General features: G+C 49.6%; 1 protein-coding gene across 6 annotated transcripts in view; it reads left to right on the top strand.

Moving 5' to 3' along the window:
- The window catches only part of PIP5K1C (phosphatidylinositol-4-phosphate 5-kinase type 1 gamma), a 53415-nt gene that overhangs the window by 1828 nt on the left and 33465 nt on the right, over positions 1–18122 (top strand). The window contains exon 1 of one of the 6 annotated variants that reach the window (XM_050986182.1): positions 179–274. The exons of the other annotated variants lie outside the window; for them this stretch is intronic. Coding sequence (XP_050842139.1) covers positions 226–274 — 49 coding nt within the window. The 5' untranslated portion in view covers positions 179–225. Of the gene's footprint in view, positions 1–178; positions 275–18122 lie in introns of those variants that run through there. 6 annotated transcript variants of the gene reach the window in all.

The following is an 18122-nucleotide window of genomic DNA, read 5'->3' as shown; positions in this document are numbered from 1 at the left end:
GACCTCAGCTGCTCTTGCAGCTGAAGCTCCCAGGGGGGCTAGGGACAACATGCACAACAGCAAATGAGCTTGTGCTGGAGAAGATCAAACCCTGGGGGATGGAGGTGGCCTTTGATGGGCTGTGGGAGGGCACAGCTGCACCCACACAGGGTAGGCTGTGCTGTGCGTCTGGGCTTGTCACTGTGCTCCATGGTCTGAGCTGGGTGACAGATCCCCATAACACTGATGCCTGGGCTGCTGTGTGGAGGTGTTGAAGTGCCTATGACCCATCTACGTGAGTACTTTGTGCTGCTCCCCTTGTGCTCACTGCTCTGCATGTGCTGTTGATGAAGGGTCACCAGCGTGGCTGAAACCTGCTGCCTGGTTCCTGGCGGGAGAGGAGGCATCTGGGTGCTCTGCTCTGTCTGAACATCATGGCAGGGTTAATCCAGACTAGGTCAGGCCAGCAAACACCTTCCCCAAACCCTCAGTAATTATAGAAAAATTACAGTTAGTCTGGTACAGGAGTAAAACTGCCTAAAGAAGAGCTGGCTGTCAGGGAGGCCTTGGCAGTAGGTTGACTTAAGGTACAGGATGTTCTTAAGGGAACTTCTGTAAATCTCATGCTTTGAGGGAGAAAACCTCGCTTATTACCAGCAGCAGGGCTCATTCATGAACACACAGGCCCAGTTTGTTCATTCCTGACACCTTGGCTTCAAAGTTTTAAAAAGTTTTGTGGCCAGCTAGTTGAAAGGGAGTTTCAAAATCTAATGGGTGCAGATGCTTGCTGTGCCTTCTCCCTGAATCTGTACCCTCATGCCCTGGGGAGGGACTGCAGGGAGTGTAAGAGGCTGCTCTAGGATTCTCTTGAGCTGTGGGCAAGAGTGGAGGTGGTGTGGGGAGGTATGGTGCTGTGGGGTGGCAGGTGAGTACTGGGCTTGTTTAGGCCGGGGTGCCCTGATCCCAGGGATGGTTGGGTAAGCCAAGGGTGCATCACCATTCCTCTAGCCAGGTGCAGTCTGGAGACACAGGGTCTGGAAACCTTTTATTCAGGGGTGGTTGGGTTATGGGAGAGCTGTTACTACAAAAGAGCTGGCACTGTCCCAGTGTTGGACAGCAGAACTGGGCTCCACCATCTCCTTTCTAAAGTGGGAATTCTCAGTGGGGAAGTAGAATTGACTTGAAATTGGGTTTATTTCCGTTGGTCAGCTCTCCTATTTCACAGGTTTCAGTCTGCCCATGTCTGCCCATCACTTATGGTCCAGAGCTGGAGCAGAAGCCTCCAATGTCTTCTTCAAGGCTGGATTCTAATGGTTTAGATAACTGAAATGATTTAACAAGGATTCACAACTGTCTTGCTGTACCTCTGGCTGAAGGAGCACAGTGAAGATCCCAGCCCCAGCCAGGGAAGAGCCAGGTGTGCTGCGTGCCGGCGACACCTGTGTGGCTGTCTCCAAAACACACTGGAGAGCATTGATTGCAACAGCCCGGGAACAGGATTGCATCTCTTCCCTCTTAGCAGTGATAACTTTGAAGTGACTTTTGAAGGGTTGCTGGAAGCAATTTTTTCAGTGAGCAGATTAGAGATAAGAGAAGAATTCCATCCTGTAGGGCATAAGCAGTTCAATTCATACCAACTCGATGGAGAGGGGAAATTGAAGAGAGCTTATCAGCTTCAGGAAAAATCAAATGTAAACATCATCCCCAGCATGATTATGGTTCACAGCTTAGTTGGATGTCACATGCCTCTGTGGCGTGAAATGGTGCTGGCGAGGATGATTACAGAGGGAGTCAGCCAGGCAGGAACAGGCAGAAAAACACCCTGTGCCTTGAACTCTTAAAGACCCTGCAGTCACTTCACAGTCAATAAGTCACAGCTCAGCTGCAGGGAAGGAGGAAGGCAATGAAAATAAAATTCAGGCTGCTCTGGCAAATTAATTGTTCTTTAAGATATGAATCGGCTGGAAGCACATAGGGAAGCTGGGATGGTAGAGCCTGGGAACTGGGAAGGGCAGTGTGCACAGCAGGCAGATGTGGGCACTGCCCTAAGGATGCTGAGCCTGCTTGTATCGGTGTCAGGGCAGGCTGCAGAACGAGTTTCTGAAAACACGCAAGATGGGGAATGATTAGTCTCATTTTCATTACCCGGCACTTGGCATTGACCTGTATATAACAGCCCATTCCACCGCTGCTGGGCAGAACTGCCACTGCCTCGTCCCACTCGGGAGGCACATGGGCCTCTCTGGAAGAGCTCCTCAGGGAATGACCTGAGTGGATTCAGTATGAACAGTATATAATTTGGGAACTATTATTGAAATGATTCACTGACATGACCATTATGGGCTCTTGCCAGATGCACAATTGTAAGAAATATGGTCTTCCCAGGTGATTATATAGGGTGATTATAGCCTGAAAGGCAGCAGCAGGAATTCCAGCACTCTTCCTTCATGGATGCATCTTTCAGTTAGCACCAGTTGACTCCAGAAATAGTCCTGCCATGGCTGTGTGATACTCTGATAAAGACTTGAGAGCTCTTCTCATCACCTGCTGCTTCAGCTTTGTCAGTATTTGATTATTCCCATCCATCCTTTTGGGTTGCCAAGCTTATTCCCATATACCATAATTAATCTCTAGAAACCTGGCAGATTCCTCACTCCCAACGGATGCAGTACCATGTGCTTGCTGGGACCTACTGGTATGAGATGTATTCATCTGTGCATGTGGGAGCTGCAGGTGTTATGTGGGGGTCACAAACTTGTGACTCAAAAAGCAGAAATTACTGCACCTTTTGCACTACACTGGGGGATGTCAGAAGCAGAGTGGAAGAGGGAAATATTTCCTAATCCCAGTGCAAGGAGGGTTGCCTTTGTTTAGGTGGAATTGAACGCTCAATGCTTCCATCCCCACAGCATGGAGAGGGAGCTGCTGGCCATGTCGCTAGCATGAGATGCTCCCTCTGGAATCCTGGCTGCAGGAAAGTGGGAGCCAAAGCAGGTCCTGCCTTCTCCAGATGGTCTGATCCTGTGGATACACTCTCATAGTCTCTCCTGGATCCCAGGGAAGACAGTGGGAGCAGGAGGTATTGGAGTAGGCTGCCAGTTTGGGGACACACTCTCTGGTTTAACACAGAGACCTTGGCACCTCCTTTCCTCCAAGATGCTTATGTTGCGAGAGAAATGAATCAGAATGTTTGAATCATAGAATGAAAGAATAGTTTGGGTAGGAATCTCATTCCAACCCCCTACTATGGGCAGGGTCACCCTCCAGTAGACCAGGGTGCTCCAAACCCCATCCAGTTTGGCCTTGAAGCTCATAAATAGCAGCAGAACAGCAGGTGGCAAGGTGGGGTATTTCCTTTCCCATTAGGTCTTTCCAAGTCTCTAACCAAGATCTCTGATAGTCCCCTTTGATTTGTTTATTAACCCAGTGACAGTGTTGCTGTCCTTCACCCATCTCCCAGGCCTACAAGCTGGGTCAGCTTGTGAATGTACCCAACAACATAATTTTTAGTCACATCAAACTGATTGTCTGATCATGTCTGTGGGACCAGGCAGAAGCGTTGTGCAGGTGCAAAGCCCTAGTTGTTTGGTGTGGATTCCCTGTAAGCACTTACTATTAGATAGACAGACAGACACACCTCTGTGGTATTTCACCATTCTAAATCCATGGAGAGTGCAAGAACTCAAAGGAGAAAAGTACTGTTGTGTTCTGTAAGTCTTTGGCAAAGCAGAGCTCCTGGCCAAGCATGGCCTGGGTGTTTGCTGCTGGCTGAGGGTGCCAGTGCAGCCGCTCATGTTTCCCTGAATGCTGGGGTGAGGACACACACCATGCTGAGTCCCTGCTGCTGCTGTTCTGCCACAGGAATGCACACACAGACAGGAAAAGACATGGGCACAGCAGAGAGGAAATCAAGGCACTGCAAAGGCCTGGGAGCCGAAGGCTGTTCAATGGTGAAATGAAACAAAAGCACAAGAAGGAAGAGGATCCTGTAAAAAACCAAACTTGTGGCCTGTATGAAGTAGGCTTGGTCTTGATCCCCAGCAGCGCAAACCTCAGCAGAGCCCAGCATTGCTCACCTGCCTCCTGGGGACCGTGTGCCAAATGGAAAGCAGCTGCTGGCTCTCCCAGGCTCTCCCCCTCTGGGGAGAGCTGGCAGACTGAGTCTGTGGACAGGAGCCTGTCTTCTCCAAGGGCCCTGTAGAAGCCAGTGCATACAGTGATGTTGGGGCTTTTCCTTCTTAGGTAGGTCTTCAAAATACTCACTTCCTAAGCAGCCTCGCACTTGTTTGCTTGACCTTTTGAGTGATGCCAACAGCTGGGTTAATCTCCAGACTTTCTGGAAAGCATTTTTTGTAATTAAAAAGCTTAAAGTGATTAGAGCAGCTTCTCTGTTGCTTTGTCTCCTCACCCACATATTTAGCAGAAGATGCTGTCAACTCCAAATTAAGTGTCATTGTCTTCCATGGTGTGTTCTTGTGGCTTCTCTGGCTTACATGTGGGTTTTGGCACTGGCTTGTGGTGAATTACCAGGCTGAGTCAGAGCACATTCTGTGGTGGGGAGGAAATCTGAAGCTGGCAATGTGCTGGGTTGCCTCAGTGTTCCGAGCCCTGGCCATGATGCTGGTCACCACTTAGCATGACATATTTTTATCTCACAGATCTAGGGGAGAGGATGTGAGTCCCTTCGCCTCTCTTTCAGCTTTCTTTGAAAGCTGCAGGCTTTCATCTGTAGCGAGCATACTGCTCTTTTCTAATTCTATTGAAAAAACCACAAATGTGTACAGCTAAGGAGTCGGTATGTGATGTGAAGGTTTCTCTTCAATATTTACTGTAAGACAGAAGCAGGCTGGAATAATCTACATGTGTAGAAGAGCTGTGTTCTTTTAAAGCGGGGAGCTGACATGTTCTTTACAGTTGCGCCTCTGGCAGATGCGTATGAGAAGTTCTGTCCCTCTGGATAAGTGCTCAACTTTGGATCTGGAGTTGCAGGAAACAAACTTTGCTATGTCCAACCACTGCCTGTGCAGTTTGCATTCAGTGTGAGGAGTGTGAATGCTTTGCAGACCCATCAAGACAGCCCAGTCCTCATCTCCTTTGTAATCAGCAGAACCTGCATGTTCTCTTTGCAGAAATTGCTACTAGAGAGGGTGGGGAAGACTTCCTGGGAGAAGAGAGAAGTTGTAAACCAGCTGTTTGCCTTCATCTTTGAAGACCTGCCTGTTGCATGAGGAGTGTTTGGAAAGGCTAGGGCCCACATTCCAGGAGCACAACTGTAGCTGCTCCTGCTGCCCAAGGCACTCCTTGATCCAGGAAAGGGAACCAGGTCATGGCCCGGGGTTTGTCACAAGACCAGCCCGGGCAGATCCACGTCCATGACTGAAAGGGCCTGGAGATTAGCTGAACATGGGAACAGCATAGGCAGCAGCTCCTGTCTTTGTTCTGGGTGAAACAGCTCAGTCTCCTGAACTGGGAGGAATTAATAGATTACAAGACAAGGGCAGCTTTGCCTCTTTTGTGGTCATTGAGACGCAGCAGCGCTGCTGGGATGGTGCCACTGGCGCCGTGGCTGGTGGGGAGCTCGGTCAGACTGGTCAGACTCCACTGAGCTCCAGTGCTGCTTTTCACTTTACTGCATAATGTTCACCTCTCCCAGCCACGCCGGGGAATGAGGCTTGATTCAGCTTCTGCCCTGTGATCTGGCTGCCACTGTTAAAGCTTTCCTGCTTCTGCTTTCCTGTGGGAGCTCTTGCATGGGTCTTGGTGGCTCCTGCAAAATGAATTTTCATGCTCTGAGGGCCTGTTTAGGCACAGCAGCTGTTAACTCTTCAGTTAAACTCAGTAATGCAGCTTTGGACAAAGCTCTGTCAAGCTGCTGACTCTTCACATTCAAGTTGTTTGCGGTCCTGTATCGTGGCAGACACCTCCTAATTTCTTTTCCAGAAGATCTGGTAGTGCTTTGACCTCAGCCATCTCCTGAAGAAAATGCAGCTCACCAGAGGAAGGGAATGCTGGGCTGGGAGCCAGTCAGGTCTCTACTCCTTCACCGAATTTAGTAAATCAGAGTAATTCCCCAGCTGTTTCATGTTTTTTTCCAGAACACTTCGGCTGCTTTTGGGGCCAGGGACCTGAGTTCACAGTCATTTAGCAGGGCTGGTGTTAGAAGCATGTCCTTAGTGCGACCCAAACTTTGGGCATATCAGGATGCCGCCCTTCAAAATGGGTGTCTTGGATGTGTCAGACTGTGCTGGTGACCGTGTTGTGCTTCTGCGAGAGTAGAATTAGTCAAGACTGTTGTGCCTGCTCATTTGCTGCCTGACAAGATGTTGTTTAAATTGCTGGTTAGACTTTTCTTTCCCTTGGTGTTTGCTGTTCTCAGTTGCTGCTTTATATTCTGTCACCCAAGTAATGAAGGTCTGAATTTCCAGTGGCTGAGACAACCACTGGGACTGTTGAAGTACAGCCTGATGGAGTTGAGGACTGACACAGAAACATGTGTCATGTCCATTAAAAGAGCATTGTTTGTGAAGTCAGTCTCTTGGGAATTCAGGCTTGATGCGCAAACTTGCTTTCTGCTTCCCTGGTTAAGATTGGGTTCACCCCACATGGGCGGAGGGGTCTTGCCAACCCTGTGTGGAACAGGAAGGCCAGGAGGAATGAAGTAGGTAGAATAAAAGCAATTCTCCTGTATATTTAAAGGAGTAGTAATTTAGGTCACCTTAATCTGCCTCTCCCTCCTCCCCTTCCTGCAGGATGGGAGAATATCCCAGCCACTTGTGCTGCAGGGTGATGATGAAGGGGGACCACCTTTGTATTGCTGCTGTTAAGCTGTGGAGCATCCTGTGGCCTTGGGAGGCTTCTCTACCTGTTTATTACCTACCAAAAGAATCAAAGATAGCTCTCCAACAGTACAGCGAAACAGTGTTGTTTCTGTGTGTGAGATGATTGACTTCAAGGTGATTTAATTCACTTATTTCAATTATTTTTTGGGGTGGAATTCCTGATCTGTGGATGGACCTGTGATTCTGTTTTAAGGACAGTCATCCTCCTGAGCTCTAGGAATTTACCTGGGTTCTCACCATTTGTAGTTGGGCAGCAGTACAGTCACAGCATTACTTCAGGTGCTGTTCAGTGCTGGTCCTGTCAGCCCTCCAGTGATGGAGTTGGCTCAGAATGTCTGTGTATGGATTTTTATCTCATTTGAGGCTGTCTGAGTTCAGGTAATTCAGGCCCCTTGGCACAAATTTGAGCAACTTGAGTGGAGCAGTTTGGGTTGGTGTGTTTATACAACTCACAAAGGGTTCAGAGCACTTGAGTGTTTTTATGTAATTGGCAAGTTTTGAGAGATTTCATGAAGCCCTTTCAAAGCTCAAGCCTCATCTCATAGGTCCTGTGAGCCTCCCAGCAGACCGAAGTGCCGGAAATCTCAGAGTCATAGAATGTCCTGGGTTGGAAGGTACCCACAAGGATCATTGAGTCCAGCTCCTGGCCCTGCACAGGAGAACCCCCAGAATCCCACCAAGTGCCTGAGAGCATTGTCCAAACACTTGGGAACTCTGGCAGAGTTCAGGCTCAGCCACCAGTGGTGGTGTATCCTGCTTTGTCCAACATAGTTGATAAAATTTTGGGAGTCACAACAGCTGAGGTGGGACATGGCTGGTTTCTGCCCTTGGAGCCTGCTTGGTTTTGTGACCACTTTTTCCACAGTGGATCCCACAGAGGGGACAGCTGACCTTCAGTCAGTTGTTACCTCTGGTGTCTATTGATTTTACTTGAGGTCCTGAAAAACTGAGGGATTTAAGAAAAACCTTCAGGCTTGGCATAAGGCCTAGAAACACACGTGTGCATTGTACAAAGTAAAGTGAAGGTGAAGAGCTGGAGCCTGCCATGGCCATTGGTTGTGTCTTTAGGATGTGCAGCTCTCTTCCCGGTGTAGGGCTGTGAACTGGAGCTCAGCCTGGCATTTTGACGGTGATGGCATTTTCCTCGTGGGTTAATGGGGGTAGAGGGAAGAGTTCTTCTCTGCAAGGCAAAAGTGATGGACTTTTGTTAACTGCTCTAAAATACCAGGGAAGATATGCCTATCTTTGTGCTGCCTTGTCATGTTTGGCACATTCTGTGACCTGGGCCAAGACACAAGGAAATATTGCCAAAGCCTCTGCTTTGAGCAGGATGCAGCAGCTGAGGACAAAGATGCTGCAGTAGTTTTTCTTTCTGTAGTTTCTCTGCACATCTGATGGACCAGATTTTGTGGATTTTTCAGTATAAAATTGTCCATTATTTCATTTTTCAGAGGGAGGGAACTGGCTGAAATCCTCTTCTGGCTGAGTGCTCCTTCCCTGAATGTGCTGATGGCACTTCAGCAGTCACAGTCACTCCACTTAGATGCTGATGTGGAACTTGGTTGTCTCTCTGCGTTCTTGATTCCGCAGTTTCCGTCAGTGAAGCTGGTTCTGCATCCCTGTGCCAGGATGAAGGGGTGGTGTGCTCAGTCCTACATGCAGCCCAGAGGGCAGATGTAATACCTGAAACAGTGTGTCTTCTCTTTAAATGTCACTTTTAACTGGGTGTCATCTGCAAAGTGACAGTTTTCCTCCTCTCTGTACATGTTGGGTGCCGCTCTTTCCATCTGGCTGGCTGTGTGTTGACGGGGGCAGTGTACAAAGCGCAGAGCATTTGCTGGCAGAAATGCAAACTGTAGAGATGTAAAATAGTCCCTGACTTCAAAGCTGGAATAGAGAGAGCAGAAAATGAAGTCTCAAAGCTGTGCTTGTCACTGTTAATGACATGCTCAGTTACAGACACTTGCTGAGGTGGAATTCAGAAATAAGGCCTTGGGTTCACTCTTAACTAACAGGTGGGGATTATTTGAGAGTTTAAATAGCACATGTTATGGGTGGTTTCAGTGGTTGGTGAGGACTGCTTGTTCAGTGATTAGAGCTGAAATCTGGAAGGTTAACAATTGCCTTTGCTTAATGGAATGTTTTTTCCCTGTCTAATTCTGACTTACATTACAAGACAATGAAGTTTTTCAGGAGGTAAATATTATGTTGCATTTTGTAGCTTTTCACAGATTCCTGGAATATCCTGAGAATATTCCAGAGGAAGATCACTGTAGGACCCTGGAAGGGACCTACAGTGATCATTGATCCCAGCCCCTGTCCCTGCACAGGCACCCCAGCACCCCCACCCTGAGCAGCCCTGGGAGCACTGGGACCATTCCCTGGGGAGCCTGGGCAGTGCCCAGCACCCTCAGGGGGAAGAACCTTGCCCTGAGCTCCATGCCAAGCCCTGGCCCAGCTCCAGCCCTTCCTGGCCCCCTGTCCCTGTCCCTGTCCCTGTCCCAGAGCTCAGCCCCTGCCCCTGTGCCTCCCCTGGGGAGGAGCTGCAGCCCCCAGGAGCCTCCCCTCAGTCTCCTGTGCTCCAGCTGAAGGAGCCAAGTGCCCTCAGCTGCTCCTCAGCCCCTTTCCCAGCTCTGTGTTCCTCCTTTGGGTACTCTCCACCAGCTTTGGATCCTTCTGATCCTGTGGTGCCCAAAGTGCCCCAGCACTGGAGGTGAGGCTGAAGCCTCATACTGATTGATATGGATTTTTTTAATTCCAAGATAATTCTTCTCAGCCCAGTATCTCTTCAGGCTTTAATTTATTTTGATGGTAGAGAACTGCTGACAGTCTTTCTCCTCTGTAGTCTCAGAGGGTTGGATGTTTGTTTTCATTTCAGTATTGGGCAGGAGTCCCTGGTGGATTAACTATCTGGGACACTCTTTTGAGTAAGTGGCTTCTGGACCAATAATGCCAGAAAATGCATCTTAAAGAAAATGAGAAACGTGGCAATTTGGGAGGAACTTGGTTTAATATGTGCAGGCTCTGGTTTTGCATGGATGGGATGGCAATGAGCTTCCACAGGGGAGGAGATTTAAAGTTTATAACAATCTCAGAGACATACTGTGGCTCCCTGAACTTCCAGATTTTAAAACACAAAGATTGGATTTATTTTTAATATTTTCTAAGCTGAAAACTAGGAGTGAAAGGAGGCTGGAAGTGCCCAGCATGAAAAGAAAACTATGACCTAGAGGAAGAAGGTGGGTTTTTACAGCAGCTGAAGAAATTAAATTTAAATGCTGAGTTTTGCTGTGAAGTGGGTTAAAAACTTAATCTGTAAGGGTGAGGTGGGGTGAAAAATGACTTAATTCAAGACCTGTGGGAGGGAGGGATAAGATGTGTCTGAATTGGCAGCTGCTCATCTAAAGGAAAAAGGAGTGTGTTGCAGGCAGAAGTAGCAAGTGCTGCCTAGTACTTCATGTTTTCTAATAGAGCTCCTGCTTTTGACTTGACAGGAGAACAGTCTCCAAAGCTCCTTTGCCTTATGACTCACCTTTAAATGCAGGCAAAACCAATGCACCCATTTTGGTGAAGAGGAAGCCAAGACTGAAGCCCATCCAAAACTGTACAGCTTAGTCAGGCCCATCCTTGAAAAAGGGGCTGTGGTACCTGCAGGATGGTTCTGCTTCATCACAGCTGCCTTCTCCTGTTCCCACGGACACCTTCCCCCCTGCCTCTCTGAGCCTCTCAGCTGCCCCTCTGCTGTGCTGTGGGAAAGGAGCTCAAACCTGCTGGGCTTCCCCCCATGCCTTGGTGGGACAGAGCTAGAGGCTGAAGCTGTCTGGTTTGGGAGGAAGCTACTGGATTGGGAGCCAGCCAGGAAATGTAGACCTTAAGCCCATGAGACTGCCCATGTCAGTCTGCAGAATCCTTTATTCCCCACTGAGAACTGCTGTGTAAGTGTTGGCCAGCGTCACCACACACCTCTGTCTGTTCCTGCCTCCACAGCCACCACCATAAACCAGAGAGCTGGTGGTTGGGAGGAGAAGCCTGAGCACACAACTGGGTTGTCCTTCTGGAGATGCTTTTCAGAGGGAATATTTGATGTCAGTGTGCCTGGCTGTAGCTTGTGTTTATCTCCAAACAGAGGAGCAGATTGTGCTGTTCCCCCTCTCTTTTGCAGGTCAGTGGTAGTGTGTGTTTGTTTGATCCAAACTTGTAGTGTTCTGGTTCAGGGAAATGAATTTATTTCTTGTTTTATTGAAATCTTAGCAAACAGTGTTAAAGAACTCATGAGGTTCTTCCGTGTAGTTCAGAAATGTTAAGCTGAAGTTCACTCCATGCTGCTGGCTTGAGTTGTGTGGCCAGCAGGACCAGAGCAGTGACTGCCCCCCTGTGCTGGGCACTGCTGAGGCCCTGCCTCGAGTCCTGGGGTCAGTTTTGGGCCTCTCACTACAAGAAGGACATTGAGAGGCTAGAGCATGTCCAGAGAAGGGAAGGGGCTGGAGCACCAGGAGCAACTGGGGGAGCTGGAGGGGCTCAGTCTGAAGAAAAAGAGGCTCAGGAGTAACCTTGTGGCTCAGCACAACTCTCTGACAGGAGGGGCCAGCTGGGGTGGGGTCAGGCTCTTCTCCCAGGGAACAGGGACAGGAGGAGAGGAAACGGCCTCAAGGTAGCCTAGGGGAGGTTCAGGTTGGACACTGGGAAAATTTCCTCACTGAAAGAGTGGTCAGGCCTTGACAGGCTGACCACACCCAGAACAGTGGTGGTGATGATATCCCTGGAAGTGTTCAAAAAACAAGTAGAAAATGGCACTTGGCTGTATGGTTTAGTGGGCATGATGAGCTTCAGTCAGAGGTTGGGCCTGATGATGTTGGAGGTCTTTTCCAGCCTTAGTGATTCTATGATTCATATGGCATCCCAAGTTTTTCCTTGTGTTGGGCAGATGCTGAGAAAAGCCCTGAGAAGGGCACAAGTTATTCAGGGCTCTGTTTGAGAGCCTTGAAGACCAGAAGTTGTTCTCAGTTGCATCTGGAGCTTACAAAGTGATTTCAGTGCACATTTATGAGCTGTGTATGCAGCCAGCCTGGGCTCTTCCTGAGGTGGTCACTTGCGTTTTTGCAAAGTCATTGTCTTGGGAATTCAAGCTCGATGCCCAAACTTGCTTTCTGCCTCCTTGGTTAAGGTTGGGTTCACCCCTCCTGCACATCCCACCTGGGCAGAGGGGTCTTGCCAACCCTATGTGGGACAGGAATATTCTTAGTTGTAGTCAGTCAATATTCTTTAGTTGTAGTTCTCTCTGTTTAAGGCATGCCTTTCCTCCTTCTCCTCACTGGAGAAGAGCTGCCCTGAAACCCACAGCACAAGATCTGGAGGCTCTGGAAAGCTGGGAAGAGAGCTGATCCAGCTGGCTGGGGTTCAACTCCAAGGTAACTTGCTGTCTTTCATCTGTCAGACACATCCTAGAAACCACATCACTTCAGAGGGACCTTGACCCCTCCTCTGTCCTGTGCAAGTGCAGGAATCCCAAGGTGAGGCACATCCTGTGGCCTCTGCAAACTCAGGCCAAGATGGTGCTGCTCCCAGAGGGGTTTGTGGCTGTGCTGGGTACAAGTGGGTGCTTAGCCTTGGGGAAAACAGTGCCAGCTATCTGCAGGGTCCTCAGCACCTGGGGGCCTGCAGGAGTTTAGGAGAACAAGCTCAGGAACAGCCTCAGTTCTGCCTGAGCAGCACCTTGGGAGCCTGAGTGCTCTTTTGGATTTTGCTTTCTTCTTTTGCATCTTTGGGCGCATACCTGTGCAGAGTCTGGAGATCTGGTTCCCAAGTGAATAAATAAATGGGCATTGCTGCACTTGGTTAAATAGAAGTAATAAATTCCTGGCTCAGCCTCTTAAGTGCAAGTCCTCCAGGCCAGGCTGGAGAAGCTGCTTTTCTGCCCCAGCTTTGAGCAGGCTGCAGGTCTGTGCCAGAACCAGCCTGTCCTTCAGCTCGTGGCTGCCTGCACTGTAGGAGGCTGTCCCTGATGGCTGGTGTAGTGCAAGACACATCCCTGAGACATCCCTGTAGCCCAGCATGGGCAGCAGGCTGTCTCTTCATGCACTCTTTATGTGTCTCACCTGTTAAAATTTCCTAGTAAGAGCTCTAGAAGTATTTTTTGAAATGTCATTCTTTTTTAGGTATCTTCTTTTCAGCTCCTAGCTGAGTCACTGGCTACCATGCTACAGCCAGGATCCCAGGGAGAGGAGAGGCTTGCTGAAACTTTGAGTTACAATTTTTGGCAGCACACTCCATCTTTGGAGCTTGTTCTGGTGTGGTTTGTTTTCTTCCATCTGTTCAGGTGCCTTTGTGGGAGCAGAGCAGGAGCACCTGACCCAAACACTTGAGTCACAGAGAGCAGAAGGCCTTAGCTGGGCTGGTGAGAAAAGAACATGGTAATGAGCAATAATATAAATTTATTCTTCACCTCCAACTCCCCACACCTTGTGTCAGTAGCTTTTGCCCTGGAGGTCATTCCTGAGTCTGACAGCACAGTGACCTGTCTGTCCAGAGCTGCTGCAGCTCTGGGGAATGTTGCTCACAGAGCCCCAGTTGGGGTGAAGACTGAAGGCTCAGGACCCTTCTGTTGTATTGCACTAAGTAGTTTCTTTAGTTGTGGTTTTTCACTGGGTGATTTGAAGTTTGCACTGAGTAGTCTTTATATTGCATGAATTGTTATTCCCTTCTCCCATCACATGGTCTCTCCCTCTGCCCTACACCCCCTGGTGGTTTGCCCCCTGGTTACCCCCCCCCCTCCCCTCCTCAGTGGCGTCCCATTGGCAACAGGAGTGTCCCCACATGGAGAAGAGCACTTCTGGTCTTTTGCTTTTGTCCGTGTAAGACCGTGGGGGCCAGGGTCCATAGCTAGCTGAAGTGGACTCAAACAGCAGCCCGAGATACACGGATCTTACACCCCTCCTGGCTACCAGCCCCCTCAGTCTGGGGAGGAGGGAAGGTGTTGGCATGTCCAGGAAGGGGAGGGATCATGGAATCACAGAATAGTTTGGGTTGGAAGGGGCCTTAATGCTCATCTTGTTCCATCGCCTGCCATGGGCAGGGACACCTTCCACTAGACCAGGTTGCTCCAAGCCCCATCCAACCTGAGCTTGAACACTGCCAGGGCTGGACAGCCACAGCTCCTGAGGATCCTCTGCCAGGGCCTCACCACCCTCACAGCCAAAGATTTCTTCCCAATATCCCATCTAACCCTGCCCTCTGGCAGTGGGAAGCCATTCCCCCTTGTCTTGTCCTTCTAAGCCCGTGTCCAAAGTTTCTCTCTGGCTCTTAGAGTACCTTTAGGCCCTGCAAGGGGCTCTGAGCTCTCCCTGGAGCTTTGCCCAGGTGAGCACCCTCAGCTTCAGAGCAGAGGGCCTCCTGCTCTTGCTCCAGGTCCTCTGGACTTGCTCCAGCAGCTCCATATCTTGTTGGACCCCAGACCTGGAGGCAGCTCTGCAGGTGGGACCTCACACAGGTGAGGTGGAGGGGCAGAATCCCCTTCCTCAACCTGCTGGTCACAATTCTTTCGATGCAGCCCAGGATCCATCTGGATCTACCTGGAGGAAAGAATTTGCAGTAGCTGGAATGGATTAAGCAGAGTTTGCTCCTAAAGGGCTGGCCAGCCCTCACTTTGTTGTGCTCTGGGATCTGGATGGGTGGTGCAGGAGAGGCACAGGCAGCAAGGGTGGTGAGGTGCTGCCAGGCAAGCACAGGACGTGCTGATGGGAAGCAGTGGAGTTGGAAGAGTGAGTTTCGAATGATGCCAAAAAACCAGCTCAGATTAGCTGTATCTGCAGCCTGGAGAGCTTGGGTTTCTCCTTTTTACATGAGCAAAAACTCAGGTTTATTTAGAACTAGGTCATAGAATCATGGAACCATTAAGGTTGCAAAAGACCTGCAAGATTATCAAGTCAAACCTTGACTGGATGTGTCACTGCTCTGCTTTTATAAGCATGTTTTCTTAAATGTGTGTTTTCATTGGTACCTGGTCAACTTGAAAACCATGTCTGAGTTGTGCAGAGGATGTGCTCTTTGAGGGCTGTATCACAAACTCACACTCTAAAAACTGGAAATGCAACCTAATGCTTTTGCCTGGACATCTGTTTTTGAAACCTGTAGAAGTTAGAGATGTTGCTGCCTCCTTTCCCACCCAGGTCTTGTCCTCAGCATGGGGATGCAAAGCTTCACATTGCAGTGTTGTCAGCAGCACCTGTGGCAGCCTGGAAGTGTTCGGTGAAGGAGTTTGTTGGCTGCTCCCATCAGGCTGGGTACAAGGACTTTATCTCCAGTGACGCATGTTATATGTAACCTTGCTCTGAAATCCCCTTTCAAGTCTCCAGTGCTTGAGCACCCTCAGAAAATCTGTCAGGTGACGTTAGCCAGAGTGGAATTAAATCTTTCAGGATTTAGCCAAGCAGCTTTGGCTACAGAGTAAATCAGGAAATGCCCCACTAGGTAAAAATCCAGGTGCACCTTTGGGATGTCCTGTGAAAGGTGGCCTGCAGTCAGAACAGCTGTTTTCCCTTTGGGGGCTGCTGTCATTTGGGATGCTGGGATCCCATGGATTTAAAGCTGTGCTGACTGTGGTGACATCTCTGTGTCCCGGTGTTGTGGTCGGTGATTATTGGGAAACTTCAAATAGATTTCCTTACCTTCTTTGACTGTAGTTACTCGACTTTAACAGGTTTTTTTAGAATGTCAAAAAATGGTGGATATCTTTTGTGAGTTGCATTCTTTTATTCTCAGGCTAAATTAGATGAGAATAATTCCTGCTGGTGAGTGAGCAAGGACCCAGGCTCATTTGAGGAAGACACTTTTATTTAGGGGAAGTTATGAATTATCTAGCCAAGCCCTCCTGGAGGGAGACGGGGCTGAGAGATAAATAAAGGCAGGGGGATAGTTTGTCACTGTCTCATGCAGCCTGCAGTCCAACTCTCCTGGTATCTGCTGTGCTGCTGCTCCTGCAGGCAGCTGAAATGATTCCTTTGTATTGCCAGTGCTCCCCCCATACAGGCTGAGATCCTCTGCAGGATACCCAGAGAAGGAATATTGGAAAGAGAGCCAAGCTGATGTGCAAAGTCATCCTCCTGCTCTAGTTAAAGTGGGTTTGTCCTCTCAATAACAATATCCTGTGCTATTTATCAGCATAAGAAATTTTGGGATTGAGCACAGTGAATATATCCTTTTTCCAGCTAGCAGTTCCCTGTCCTTTGCCTGGCACCTGCCTTGAAGTTTCCTCACAGAGCCAGTGAGTTCCAGAAGGAGCCTGGCTGGTGAAGAGGCTCCAGCAGCACTAATCCCTACCTGGCTGGGAGGTGCTGTGGGCTGACACTAAGCCCCAGGCAGCCAAAGCCTTGAGCTGTGCCACGATGGAAACCCTGGGTATTTGGGACAGAACAACTGTTCTGGCTGTGGCAGGCAGGGTGTAACCTCAGATTAGTCAGGTCAAGCTTCTCCCTCTTTATTAGTGGCATTGGGAGAGCAGCATATTGGGGGATGGAGGTGAGCCTCCTTCCCTGCACATAGGTAGGACATGTTAAAGGTCCTGGATCCTGCTTCTCAGCAGGAGTCTGCAGGCAGGGGGGATGCTTGGAAAATTAAGGAGGGAAGTGAATTCCTTTGCTGCCTTGTGCTTCTCTGACCTGGGTTTGGGAAGTGGCTCTCGGAGACCTTGTGGCAGCTGGAAACTCCATCTGAACACACAGAATGGAGTCCCAGGGGCTGCCTGGGGTATGTGCTACATTCAGGTCCCCAGTGGTTTTGCAACACAGCTAGAAAGGCAGCAGAAGATTCTGTGTCCTTTTGCTGCCAAACCACAGCTCTGGGCAGGCAGGACATGCTGGAGTGAGCAGTCAGTGGGTTGGAACTTGCTAGTAGGGGATTTGAAGCTTATCCTTCCCTTGAACAAAAGTAAGGGCAGCTGAATGTTGCTCTGGCTCTTCTGGATGATTGTGAGGAATGTGGCTTCAAAGTCCTTCAGCCTTTTATGGCCCTGCTCTAAATTGGCGTAGTGGTTTTAGTGTGGGACCTCTGTGCCTGAGTGTCATCACAGGCACAGAACTGGCTCGGTCCTGCAGAGGTGACACTTCCTGCTCCATGTTTGCTGTCTCTAATTCTGCTCAAGCTTTGTTGTGAGTGCTGGTAGGCAGATTGTGCTTGCACGTTGTAATAAACAGCGAAGCCAGAAGGTGGGAAGAGGCCGGCATTCCCAGCACTGCTACTGGGTGTTCGACCTTGGGAGCCTCCCGCCTTCCTGCCCCCACTGCCCGCGGGGGACGTGCTGGGGAGCCTGTGTTCCTCCCCTGCACAATCCTCCTGTGGCCGGCGCGTGGAAGGGAGCAGGAACACGGTGTTCAGATACGGCTGCACCTTTCCCATGGAGCAGATGTTTGCCCGAACATCCCACTGGATTGCATAATGACTGAGCTGAGCGGCTGCAGCCTGTTCCGCTGCTGGGTGGCAGCTATTGTGTGCTGCTTTTGATGAGATTTTTGTTGTGCTTTTTGTCGCTGTGTCACACACTTTGGGCTCAACACTCCAAAATTGTCCTTTTTCTACATGCAGCTGATCCAAAACAAGAAAACAAATCAGTTCTTTTTAAATTTCATTTCCCCGGTCTTGTCCTGCTTGTTCCTCACTGTAATTGGGCTTTGGTGCTGTAAGTGCTTTTCCAAGAAGTTGTTAAGGAAACGTTCCAGCATGGTGATGTCCTGGCTCAGCTCCCTGAGGAGGGCTGCACCCGGGATGCTGCGCCCCGGATGTGGTGGCACCTGCAGCTGATGATGAGGAAGGAACGTGTTAGCTCCCTGCTTGCGTCTTCAGCTTCTGCCCTGCCTCTTGAGCTGGGATAAACGGATTTATTTTTGAGGCAGAAAGAGCTTCTGCATAAACCCAAAAATAAACCAGGCTGGTAGATGCCTTTACTGCAGAACATCCTTTTGTAGCAGTGCCTGGCAGTGCTGATGCTCCATAAGCTGGAAGTTTGCTTTGATCAGCCGAGCTGGGCTGTAAAATGCAGGTTCAGTGCTGATCCCTAGGAGCTAGCAGTGGAGCAGCTTCTGGAGTCTGGGGGTCAGAAGCCTGAGGGGGTGGCTGGGGCTCCCTGTGCCCGTCTGTCTCCACTTAATGGAAGAGCATGTCCATGCCCAGGGTGGAAAGGAGGGGTCAGCCATGTCACTGCTCTCAGCAGGTAGCACAGCAGTGCCCTGAGGCCCAGCCTGCACATTAAGCTCTTTCCCTTCGTGTGTACAAGCCATTTATTTGTACAAGCCTTGCTGTTCTCATCCCCGGCGT

Source organism: Serinus canaria, chromosome 28, assembly GCF_022539315.1.
Source record: "Serinus canaria isolate serCan28SL12 chromosome 28, serCan2020, whole genome shotgun sequence".
NCBI classification, from domain to species: Eukaryota; Metazoa; Chordata; class Aves; order Passeriformes; family Fringillidae; genus Serinus; species Serinus canaria.
The sequence above is the reverse complement of the archived record's forward strand: the minus strand, read 5'-3'. Positions and strand labels throughout refer to the sequence as shown.